Source organism: Amblyomma maculatum, chromosome 9, assembly GCF_055883805.1.
Source record: "Amblyomma maculatum isolate TAMU_Amacu chromosome 9, ASM5588380v1, whole genome shotgun sequence".
Classification (NCBI taxonomy): domain Eukaryota; kingdom Metazoa; phylum Arthropoda; class Arachnida; order Ixodida; family Ixodidae; genus Amblyomma; species Amblyomma maculatum.
In genome coordinates this window covers 71200283-71213634 of record NC_139352.1, presented here as the reverse complement: position 1 = coordinate 71213634, position 13352 = coordinate 71200283, and the positions used below count along the sequence as shown (strand labels likewise).

Sequence of the window (13352 nt, the reverse complement as noted above, 5' to 3'; positions counted from 1 at the left end):
TCCGGAAGAGCCACGTGCTGTCCAGAGTATTTTTGTCGACTTTTGTTTCGAGAAAGTTTTTCGTATAGAATAACACCTAATGTAAGGTCTCAAAACAATGTCATTGAGAAAGAGAGAAGAGAGAAATATATTTACAGGATAGAAGAGGGGAACATGAACTAGTAAAAAAAAAAACTAATGATTGATTACTTTTATTCACCAGGCTTTGCATAAAACGACTGGACTTGCCCATCTCTTTCCGGCCAGAGAGGTGAAGCCAGAGCCATGATGAACTTAATGTATCTACTGCTGATCGTTTTCGTTGGCGCTTTCATTAACGTTATTTTCCATATGGCAGGTAAACAGGCTGTAGTGGTAAGTAAATATGATTGTCACTTTAATATACAGGTTCCAAATATGCCCTTGATATGATAAAAAGTATGCTTAGTGGTAACGAATCCTGGCATCGCTCTGATTTTCAATGTTTACCAGAGGTTGCGTATAATACAACTGCTCTATCTGATTGCGTATAAAGCACCAACGCGAGGAGTCATCTATGCATTTTGGGTACTTTGTCAGTAGTGATAGTTTTATTCTTGTCTACAGTTAGCCAATAACCATCAGACACTATAGCAAATAAAGCTTTTGCTCCAAAACATATGAATGCCATCAGTTCAGTTCAGTCGTTCAGTCGTGACCCTATGGACCATTTCACGCCACGCTTTCCGGTCTCTCACTATCTTCCTAACATCACATAACTTCATCTGCAGTGCCTCTAGGATGCCATCTAACCATCGCGTTCGCTGCCTACCCCTTCTCCGGCGACCGTCAACCTTTCCCAACATCAAATCTTTCTCCAGCGACTCCTCTCTTCTCATCAGATGACCAAAGTAGCTGAGTTTTAACTTTAGAATTTGACCCTCCAATGAGCAGTCAGGGTTTATGGTCGACAATATCGACTGATTTGATCTTCTGGCAGTCCAAGGAACTCTCAAGAGTCTTCGCCAGCACCACAATTCAAACGCGTCAATTCTTCGGCGGTCAGCCTTTTTCACAGTCCAACTCTCGCATCCATACATCACAACTGGAAAGACCATAGCACGAGTTATACGGATCTTGGTTGGCAGACTAATGTCTCTGCTCTTTACTAGGCGGTCAAGGCTAACCATTTCTCTCTTTCCCAGAAGCAGGCGTCTCCTAATTTTATGGCTGCAGTCTCCTTCCGAGGTAATCTTGGAGCCCAAGAAGAGAAAATCTGTCACAGCTTCCACTTCTTGTCCATTGATGCTCCATGACTTGATAGGGCAAGACGCCATGATCTTTGTCTTTTTGATGTTCAGTTTCAGCCCAAACTTCTCACTCTCTTCTTGTACGCGCATCAGAAGTCTCTTGAGTTCCACTTCACTTTCTGCCATTAAAGTGGTATCATCCGCATATCTAAGGTTGTTGATACGTTTTCCAGCAATCTTCACTCCATATGAAGACTCGTCCAGACCGGCCTTCCTCATGATGCACTCTGCATATAGGTTAAATAGGCAGGGCGACAGTATGCAGCCTTGCCTCACTCCTTTCTCAATCGGAAACCAATCGGTAAGACCATAAATGCCATAAGTGCAGGTATTTTAAGCAATTCGCCTTATTTGCCGACCGGCTATTAGAGGAAAATTAGAGAAAAGAGACACCAAGCGCACAACAAAAATAAACGCGCTTAAGCATCCATGAAGACCTGATAGTGTATTTTATAGCTTTGACGAAACCAGAATATAAGGCAAGTACCTTGTGAAGAAAGGCACTTCATCATCAGTCTATCTGTAGTCAAAAGCGTACGCCTTTATGAAGGTTTCTAGTCTAGGCCTTTATGACACAGTTTGATATCCGAGGCTGAGGAAGATAACGGTGATCACCAGATATTGAGCAGATACATTTAGAACCATCTACGCGTAAGAATGCGAAAGCTCGCTCCCATAACTCGCTGCACGACTAAAGCTGCCCCGCTTCCTCCTGTGACATGCGTCACCATGTGATCGGCTGTACTATGACATCTGTAGTTTTGCTGCATCTATGCCGGCGCCCTTTCTCTTATAATCATCATCTCATAATACCGCCTACTGTGCTAGGTCATGCAGTGTGGTGAGGGGTGTTGTGCATGCCGTCGTCCCACTCACCGCTTCAGCGGCTAGAAATGGAGTGCGATAAGAACCTCTTTTTAGGCACCATCGTGTGTTACCAACCATAATAACGCTACACTGTTCTAAGCGTAAGGGGAATAGTAATCTTTTGGCACTAAAAGAGGAAGCCAAGAAGTACGAGTTTCGAGACCAGCGCCCTCTCCCCTTCCCCACTGTTTACCACGATGCATCGCGAGTGTTGAAGGCCGAGCAGTAGCAGGACGGGCTTCAGCGTCGAGGCGATGACCCTATGACTGTCGTCTCAGAAGCGTCTCATGCTAAGGGGGTCAGTCCCAGGGAGAGTTCAGGAGGAACCATTGGTAAGGAATCACCCCATGAGGTTTGCGTCTGCAGATGGGTTTTGTGAAAACCAAGCTGTTGTTTAATCAATATTTTTTTTGAAGTGATAACGATAAAGGCGCCGTTCGGAAAATCAGGAGTCGGCGTATTGAGCGAAAACTTCGCTTGGTTCAACTCAGCTTAACATAGTTTAACTGAGTTTAGTGAGCTGATCCTAGCGGAAGCTCGATTAAGTATAGTCAAACACGGTTTGCATGGATTTGCCGCTCCGTAGCTGTCTGTGAACGTCATGGAAATGAAGCCGAAGCCTTGATTCTAGAGTGCGAATTTATGGCCGTCTGCGAACATCGACATTATAACCGGGTCTAGACGACCCGAAGGTGTCGAGGGCATTTTCAAGGGGGATGTCCTAGGAAGTTATTCAAATGGGCAGCAGTGGAGGAAAAGGATAGGCGGGGGACTGGAAAGCTGTGTGCCATTGTGTCACGCCATGTTGCGTATTTGTGGGGATATGTATCAGCATGATGAATTTTCCCAAGTCTGCGAACGAGCAGAAGCGAGCGCTGCCGGCCCCGCGGGCCACACATGCCAAGAGTAAGCAGGCGGTATATGATGTGCGCTACATTATGTTCAGATTTGGCAAGGCAGAAGCACAGCTTGTGCTCTCATTTCCCGGGCATGACCTTGGGAGGATTCAGATGGCTGCAGGCATGACCGGGCACTGATCAGTGGTAGGGTTGTGCGACCTTACGCGACCACGTGGTTTGGCCTATTTTGTCAAGAAAGTGCAACATGGCCTTGTCAGCTGAAAGGACGTTGAGGGAAATCGAACTTTCCACAATCTTTCCACTCCATAATTAGGCATGCTACTCTTTGCAAGCACATTATTATGGCTTGGCTGAACGGTGACTACATGCCGCGTGGTCTTTCACATAATATGACAGATTGCGACTGCTGTTAGAGTATTTGTGAGATTAGGCAACAAGCGAGTGGCAAAATGCGTGTACTGAAACGGAGATCTGCAAGGGGAAACGAGGACGGGCGGTGTTCACGCTGACGCCTGATATGCTCAACAGGAAAGCTTAAGTGTTTCCCAACTTTGAAAGAGCACTGAGCAAGGGTTTAAGGAGAACCTCAGTTCTCAAGCCGAGTGAACGTTTTAACAAGGGGAGTTCGTCTTAGTCGTCTTCTTCAAACACTGCAGACGTAACACACTTGAGCAGGACAGCTCAGTAAGCAGTATAGTCGAGGAAACATCTTATGATCAGCAATTATAAACTAAATACAGGTGTACTACAAAAAAGCTGACTTCAGTCGTTGGGCGATAATAAGAGGAATTAAATGGTATACATTTCGTCATGATAGCATGTGAAGAAGAAAGTGAAAATTTATACATGTCAATTTGGTATCACGAAGAATTTGGTATATTTACGGCGAAAGGGCCTTGAAGAATCATATGAAAGCAATCAGGGGATTCCACGTCAAGTTTGAAAAAAATGCGTATTGGCATAAAGCAACACAAATGGGACTTTTGTTTTCTTTTCAGAATGCAAAACCACCGGATGACTACCCCGAATGGATGACAGTGAGTCAAGACGCCTCTATAGTAATCGTAAATTAAACAAGGAACTGAGCGCTGTATTCACATGCATTATCAAGTGTAGATCAAACATACCTTTGTATATGTCATATTTTTCGGCATGATGCTTTAGAAAACTGGTTTTTGCACTCTTAGAAACATGTATTTCTAATGAATCTTGTCACATACTCTCGGCCTGATTTTAGAACCTAAGCAAATATATTTTTTTAAACATGCCATACTTAGTGTCTTAACGCTATAAATGTTTGTTGTGACAGTTATGTAGAATTGTCTGCGAATGAAGACTATCTCATCAATTGGAAGTTATATTCGAAACAGTCATCCGAGTTGTTTCTGTGTCTTGCGCCAAACGTACCAATACTAGCCATTTTCTAAAGCGTGCAGGTTTCGCGGAAAATTGATATAAAAGTTGGAACGCGTGATCGAAGGAAATGTAGAGATGTTCAAATTACATGAGAAATGCATTTTGCATAACGATCACTTATGACCAGCTACACTGACGCCTCTTAGGGAGACGGCCTCCAGCATAAAAGTGTTGAGTTAAAATTGAACGTGTATGCTGAGCTGTTGAATCGGCTTTTTGTACAAGAAAGCAACACAAAGGTTATAAAAGCAAGGGCAGAGAATCTTAAGCAAAGGGCCCAAAAGTGGTGACAACGGAGACACCGAAATCAGGAACGTTAAGCAGAGAAGCCTTCGCTTAAATTTAGTATTTCATGGGATTACGGTTACTCCAAGTGAAGAAGTTTACTGCAGAAGATGTACTGTCGCGTTCCAAGTTTGTCCTCTGACAGCCACCTAGCGGTCGATCATCGCGCTTCTCTTGCGATAGCTTTCGAGGCCGCCAGCCCTTTAGTCATCTGTAATCTTTTGCCTCGACTTTCCCCCTCTCTGTCTCCTCTTCCATAAGATTAAAGTTAGAGATTCTGTCCTGATTTTTCCACCTTCCCAACATGGACAGTGGGCGCCAACTCGTACGGCGCCAACTGCAACCATTTTAGCTGGCAGTGTGACATTTATCTAATTAATTATTGTCTTAAAGCACGGTTATTGCCACAGAAAAATGCGGGACATTGTGGCTAAATCATTGTTTTCACTTTTGCTGTAAAATGAAAAGTAGTTCTCGTGCTTGCCGAGCGGTGTCGCATGCGAGTTGCGTGCTTTGACAATGAATTTCTTGGGTGGATTTCGGAACCAATGCCACACCGCCATCTACATTAGAGGCACTGAAGTCCTTTATAGAGCTTTGCGTTCTTTGCAAATCTGAAATGAAATCGTCATGTCAGCGCAAAGGAAACGGCCGTCAGTATTATTACGTTAATTGAAGCGTTAACAGTTTACCTGTTTACTTGTTATTGAGTATAGTAACATATATCGAATAACTATACAATGTCACTGCCGTCTAGCTGGGCTCCTGAAAAATTTCACTCACGATACTTTGTGAGTGTTTGAAAGGGCTGCCTGAAATTACTGGTCGAAATAGTGCAGTAAGCCAGAGTTTGTGATCATGCTTTCAAGAAACTTGACAAAAGATCTTGGGATTCTCATGATGAAACATCTAAACGCCTCGGTAAATTAGTGTTGCCTGCGTTTAAGTATTTTGCAGCAAGAGGGATAAATTGTGGAATAATGGATATATTGGTACGTTTATTTACACGTAAATGTTTATTAACGTGTTCCCGAGGTGTGGAAATAGGATAGGTTCTTAGTTTAAAAAGAATAATGTTATATGTACTAAAATAAAGAAGATAATTACATGGTTGTTCAAAGCTTGTTAACATGACCTGATCGAATGAGTGCAATTATTCTGAAGTTTATTAGGTCGTTTTTCTATCATTTCTTTATGTGGAATGTTTTGGATGTTTCTGTCCTCACTGTTCAGATAATTTGGAAGGGAAAATGCTGAAAAAAATTCTAGCTTGTGAGCTTTGCACTCCATGGTCTCTCTCTCCCACACAATTTTGGCTTCCCTTCGAACAAAGCACCAGGTTCGCGGTAGAAATTCTAGATATACCTCACGTTTTGATGGAAATATTCAATCTATAAATTTGAAGGGGGTGACATATTAGGCCTTTAGTCCTACTTGTTTAAATGAGTAAGGAAACACAATTTGAGACCGGATTTGGTGCAGGGAAGTGGACGGTACCGGTGTTAAATTACTTGTACTGTCCAGCCTCCTGCCTAATTCATATTTCAAATTACAGTTTCAGTATTGCTATCGCCATAAAACCCTCTCGCACTGTGCACTGAACATCGTCGTCTTCAAGAAGTTCCATCTACGTCCCTTCATTTAACTACAGGTAACGCGCCACACGCAACCCATCTCGCTGAAGACAGAGACCACAGCAGTGCCAGACAGGCTGCCGAGACCATCGTACAACGATAACTGAGACTAGCTCGTTGCCAAGAAGTTTACCAATGTGAAAACGAACCAAGATAGAATCGGCAGCAGCGGCTACGGCTACGGCCGATTGCTAATGATCGTAAAACATGACGCCGGGATAGTTTAACCTTTAAATTATTTTCCACCATACCTTGATGAATGAACAAATGAATGAAAAAAAAAATCGTTTTTATATAAAGGGAACGTACGGAAGCGGGTCATAACGGGCCGCCCCTTGCAGTGTACTAGGTGACGTCGGCGGCGGCCCGGGCCCGCTACCGACTAGTTTCCCCGACTAGTTTTTTGCTAGTTTCCGGGCCGGGGAAACTAGCAAAAAACGACTGGAAGATTGGTGGCTTAAAATCAGAGAAGTGACATAATGTTAGTAATGTAGAAACAAAAATTGAATAAATAAAATGATGGTTTAGTTAATCAACCTAAATCAATAATTAAGATATAGGGAGAAAAATGAACATGATAGCTACTGCTACCACCCTGTTTCAAACGGGATGCTCCTATATTCCATCCATCCATCCATTCATCCAGCCCGCTCGCCCAAGGCCCGTTGCGCCATCTGATGAGAGCAGCTGAGCGGGGCCGCCTCCCACTCTCCCCGGGAAGGTTTAGATAAGGCGGATAGGCTCCATTTGACATGTAGGAGATTAACGTCTCCTTTATGAGAAAGCCATGATGTTTTAGAGACATTGAAGGGATAATAGATATTTGACAGCAGGTGATGATTACTACTTTGCACATGGCCACAAAGACGACACACTTACCGAGCAAGTCGATTTGACAGGCGACATATTTGTGATCACCAACGCTAGGAAGCAACAAGTGTGAAAAAAAAATTGCTACTTCTAAGCAGAATGCCTACCCACTGCCCCTTGTTTTACTATACATGCATCGTGAACGATGCAAAGACGCAAAGTGTCTACCAACGAAATACCAAAATGAAACGATGTCTGGCTTAGGATGACAGCATTGGGTTCGAAAGATAGTAATCTGCGTCAGACACAGCCTTGTCAATGCCCTACGCTTTTTTGCATTCAGGAAAATAAAACGAGTTTTATTTTGCTCGGTATTGACGTAAATCGTGTCCCGATTTAACTGGGCCTCGGCCTCGAAGTATGTAACACAACATGTGCGAGGAAGTGACATACGGACAAAAGAGCATGTTAGATATATGGAGGACGGTACACACGAACACATGAATCATTGAGCACTTTTAACATTGTTAAAATAAAGCGGTACATTCACATGCGGCAAGCAAAACAGGATATGGAGAATTAACTAAGAGCCCTTTTTACTTCTTCAGCGTTACCCTGCGGGATATCCCTGTGATTCTTGGGCAAACTGCAAGAAGCACCTTTGCTGTGCCCGCATGACTGAGCGGGAGGGGAACAAATGCCGTGAGAAGAACAGCACCGTCGGAGCCTTTTGTTCGACCACTAAGTGGCCGAGAGGCAGCAAAATCAGATCGTATCTTGGAGGTTGCCCCTGCGACAATGGTGAGTATGAGTTTCGGAAGCCAGATTATCACGCGGAGAATGTGACAACATAGGCACCACTCAAGAACAACACCTACTAAGTTTTTTTTTACACAGATCTCTGTCTTTCCCAACAAATGTCCACTCTGTGATGCCGCTCCCGGACTATTTTTATCACGAGGGTTTGTCAGAAAGTAAATGCAATCTCAGTGCTCTAAACGGAAACTCTGAGCAGCAGGATGCAACGCTGAACAGCAGCAGCTGACGTACTGGCTACCAAGGAACGCTTTAGAGCCGCCCCAGAAACTTCTCAGTTGAAGAAAAGTTCGTCCACCAGGAGTTTCAACCTGGGACTGCCGCACATACAGGGCAGTCACTCTACCAGCTGAGCAAACCAGGATGGCAGATATTAGGGCGAAGACGAAACGATTAACCAGTTCTACAAGGAACAGTGTGGGTGGTTCAAAGGTTCAAGGAGTCTATGATGATGAAGTAGATTTGTGGTATTCGAATGATTCAGTTCAGTTCAGTCGTTCAGTCGTGCCCGACTCTTCGTGACCCTATGGACCATGTCACGCCACGCTTTCCGGTCTCTCACTATCTTCCTAACATCACATAACTTCATCTGGAGTGCCTCGAGGATGCCATCTAACCATCGCGTTCGCTGCCTACCCCTTCTCCGGCAGCCCTCAACCTTTCCCAACATCAAATCTTTCTCCAGCGACTGCTCTCTTCTCATCAGATTACCAAAGTAGCTGAGCTTTAACTTTAGAATTTGACCCTCCAATCAGCAGTCAGGGTTTAAATGATTACTCGCCAGAATTCTCCCAATGACCACCAAGGGCTGAAAGGAAAAGTAATGAGGCTTTCAGCAATCACAGAAGTTATGTAGTTCAAAGAAAATTAATCGTTCTGTGGCCGTCGAACCCGCGACCACCGCCAGTTCGTAGAAGTAGCTTTTACAGTTGAGGGAATCGGGACGGCCAGCAGATCAAATTATTAACGACTCCTCCGCGATGCACTTCCTTCAAACATTATGCCAATGTGTTTCCGGCTTTAATTTATTGGACAAATCGCTTTCGCCTTAACATCTGATCAACTGGCCGTTTTGGTTAGCTTACTCTGTAGAGTGATTGTCTCGAAGAGGTAGAGGCCCCTCGTTCAAAAACGGACCAAGAGTAATTTTCTTGCAAGTAATAAGTGTCTGTGAAAGGAACAACGGTAGTAACTTTGCCGCTTACCCCCGTTTGAGAAACACTTGTCTAAACTCATGAGAACTGCTGCAGAGTTACTTCACAACTGCTGTAGAGCAGCAGCGAAGCGGAGCTAGCACGCAAGGCGAGGGCGAGGATTACCATTAGGTTTCAGGAAAGGTGACTTCACCGCATGACAGCGGTGTGGCCTGAACAATGAACGCAGGAAACTAAACTCCACCGCACAGTACGCCGCACATTCCCTTCATCATGCAGACTGACCGTTAGTACGACCAGCAGCTAGCTGCTCAAGGCCACGAAGCCAACCCATGCACCGTTAGAAGTTAGTAGTGATCGCTTATGCTGTGTCGTAAGTCTGCCTGTGTGTGGTTGTTTCTTTGCTCTCTAAATTTATAATGTAGAACTCACCGTTAGGAGCGGGTTAACTCGTGGCCTTCGTTAGGGGAAACTTCGCTAAGTGAAGGAACAAGCGCGATGAGCGTTCGATACATAGAACGTTGCGTTGTGCGCCAGATCGGTAATTAGAAACAGTGGTACTTTACATTTGCACGCGATTATAAAATGATGTTAATTCTATCAAATACAGCTAATATTTCAATATATCTGGTTCGATGATGAAAAACAAAGGAAGCCGATAGGTGGTACCACTGTGGTTGAAGCCTTTCGCACAAGCAAGAATAAACAGAATCAAGGTTACCGCAACAGGCACAATACTCGGTTATTTGGAAAGATATGCCCCTCCCCTCCCCCCCCTTCGCTTGCTGCGGACGTACTAAGCTGTTTATGATGACGAATCTTGATGCCATGGCTTGGCCACTTTTTGTTTGGCGCACATAATATGCGTCAATGAGGGTAACTATATATATGCATTCTGTGTTCACGCATATACAGTCATACCAAAAATATTAATATGCAATGTGTAGCCTGATACCACTACACCATAATTGTTGCCAGCGCACTAAATGTCTTGAATTGTGGACTGTATCACTGTCAAATGTTTGTTTCAGTATCTAATGGAGGTCCCATGTTTTTAATAAATTATCATCAAATCTGTTATTCATGGCGTCATTCCACTGGCCGTTTCGGCGGCTAGACTGCGGCTGTTGAAAGCCAACTTGATAGGGCGCTATGGAGTGTTGCTAATGCCGACAGACTGATTTTCGTGTTTTGGGGCTAGTAAGGTTCTTGCCTTAAAAATGCTTCTTTCTGAGAGAAAGACAGATTTAAGCGACTTCGCTTTTTTACCAGCAGAAAAACATGGAAATAAAAGGAGATTGAAAAGAGAGATGCCTATATCACGAAAATTTTCTTTTAGCTGCGAAAGAAAATCTGTGAACTGAGAGAAAAATAGAAAACCGAAAAAAGTATGACAGATAATTTGTATCAATTAAAAATGTCCTGAAAGCTGTAAACAGATAAAAAACTGCTAAATCACATAAAAATAACAAGAACAACCTTCCAGAACCGAAAATATTTAGCACCACAGGCGAAAAGAGTTTTGTATTTGCCTTAAAGATTTCTTTAAAGCGTATGCAGTACGTAGGTGCAAGAATACGCATCCTCCACGAGACGTCTTAAATCATTTTGTTCTCTTTGAACGCCTCTACTCTGTTCGGATGTGAGAAAAGTTCATTTCTGCAGAAACAAAGAGCAACAGGCACAACATGCGTGTAAGGTACCGACGGGTCATAGAGGATTAGCGCGGAAGATCAGGCGAAGCAAGTCGCTATGCACCCAGCGCTTCGTCGCAGTTGTACTTGTAGCAGAAAAGCAGGATCGTGGCGTCTAGATAGGCGTAGGGTATCGCCAGAAGAAGCACGTAGAGGTATTTGAGTGCCAGTGCCGCGTGGTGACATTCAGCCAGTAAGTCCTGAAAGGAGAAATGTTTAGGCAGATTTCTACGGGCTGACCGTAACCCCCACCCACGAGCCGACATGGCGCGACAGTCGCAGGTCTGTTCACGGAAACGCAGCATCCAGGAAAAGCGATGGGTTCAATACGGTGGCAATTCATCATGGGAAACGGCGCTATACCCTTAACTTTGATGGTCTTAAGAACCGCAACGTGTACAGTAAATACAGGTGGCAGGTGACATTTTGTGGTTTACGTTTTTGTCCTCTTTTTCGTGAAGTGAGGGATAGTGTCAGTTACACTGTCGAAGGTACGACCAGCAGTCGCTATTCGGCATGCAGTCCAATGATTTTGGCTGGATTCTGTGCTCCTTTGACAAGATTTGTAATAATTTTGTTGTTTCTCCCTCTCTCTCTCTCTCTTTCTCTCTGTGTATGTGTGCGCGCGAACGTTATGTGTCTCTGCGTGCGTTTTTGTTTGTGGAGAGCGTGTTTCCTTTTCATAAAGCGAAGGAGGAATGAATGCAGCCGCGAACCAATAATTTGACCTTCGTTGCGAATGGACGTTTTTGAAGTAGGGGCTGGACACCTAAGACTTAAAGCAAAGACCAAGGGACCGGTCAGTAGTTTAATTCTGGTTCAGATGCTCTGCATACTCGGCTATGCAGAGGAAATGTGTCCCTATTATACAAGATCCATTGTATATCTCCGCTGCAACTACTGTAAATCCTCTGTCTGTATAATGCTTCCGTTTCTTCGACAAGTTTGAAATGCTCCTTTGTATTCACCTTTTTTTTTCATGCAGTATACACGTGCGCTGTGTTCACCTTCGTGCCTGTTGCATTTTTATTTCACAGGTGCACTTGTACCAATGCGCTTACTTTGCCTTTAAAATAGTCGTTTTGTGCGGTTTTTGTGACCTTACAGAAACACACAAAATAACTTTGGCAAAATTTATTGGTGGGGCGATTACAACAGATTGAACACTGCTTTAGAGCACTGAGCCATAACTGCTGTCCAACTCTTCTCTTTACCTGCCCCAATCCTCTGCTGTGAATATCATGTCGTCGCCAGTCGTCACACAGCTGTGTCCAGTGACAGAGCAGCGCGTCACATTGACGTGGGCAATCAGAGAGCGGGGCGCTGCACAATATGGGCATGAGAGCTGACACTGGCTCGCAGTTTGTAGAAAAGCAGCGGGAACGGTGTCTTAGAGCTAACGCTGAGGCAGCGACAGTTTCTGGAGCTCAGGAGAAACCCAAATGGACGGACCGTCTCCTTGCAGTTGACGTCAATGCCACCAAGATTGTTCGGGCGAATGACACGCCTCAACAACAATCCACAAATTCGGAAGCACACGCTTCACAGGCATGTAAGGAGCTAGCGCGCATAGTTCGCACTTGGCCAGCTGCTAATTTGGCCGTAATTTGTGTGTCATTTGCTGTAGTTAACAAGTATAACTATTTTATTGTTTCTATCCTTCCTCTGTAATGCCACATGGGCATTTTGGATATAACATTACTAAAAACGCTCTTGTTTTGTTGAAGCGATGTTTTGCCATCACTACAATTCTAAATCTTCACTCGCTGCGACATAGAAGTACCTCTTGACATAATATTCAGCATTCTATTACTTCGCAGACTAAGTTTTCTATGAAGTGTTTCAAACACACTGTCTCTTTTTTCAGGTCTCAAGTGCAGGAGGACGCCGGATAAAAAACATCGTACCTGTCAGCGCCCCTAGCACGATGGTCTTCCTAAAGAAGGGATGGCTACTTTTGGGCAGTCTTCACTCCTGCTTCCTTAAAAAATTAAATAGGATTAAACAAATGAAGAACTATGAAAACGAAATTCTGAGAAAAAACACTAACACGCATGTATTTTGTTTCAGTAAATAGGGTTGAACAATGAAGCGCAAAACGCGTTCCACAAAGTAATGATGCGATCGAGTTCGGGGCCAAGACTTCTTGGTAGCGTGATCAGGCGGACAAGACGTCGCACGGGGAGCAGCAGGAAGAGTTGGCAAAGAAAGAAGTGTATATATACTTTTTACATGTCGAGCCAGGTACTAAGACGAGAAGAGAGCTATTCATGGGTACAGCTCCACTCCTTAATATGGCATCCGCAATCCCCAGTTCCGCATTAACAGCAGCGCTTCTTGGGCTGATTTGTGCGTGCTTAAAATGGAGGAAAAGTTGTGTCGAACTATGCACACCACAGGTGTCTCGACTTCTTTAAGATGTGCATGGGTCAGCGCGATTTTTTCACCAGCTCAAATCCCCAGTTCTCTAGCTGGGGGAATGCAGTTAAGTTGGCCCAGTCTAATCAGCGGGGAACGCGTGGTCAAGAGAGGCCCGGCCCACTGCGAT

The 13352-nt window shown here is 44.2% G+C and overlaps 1 protein-coding gene across 1 annotated transcript; it reads left to right on the top strand.

Moving 5' to 3' along the window:
* The first annotated feature begins 254 nt into the window (after positions 1-254).
* Positions 255-12915, top strand: LOC146179365 (uncharacterized). Its single transcript, XM_084579878.1, has 4 exons — positions 255-354; positions 3994-4032; positions 7749-7941; positions 12672-12915. The coding sequence occupies exons 1-4, from the start codon at positions 265-267 to the stop codon at positions 12725-12727; spliced, it is 378 nt and encodes a 125-aa protein (XP_084436004.1). The 5' UTR covers positions 255-264; the 3' UTR covers positions 12728-12915.
* The last annotated feature ends 437 nt before the right edge of the window (positions 12916-13352 follow it).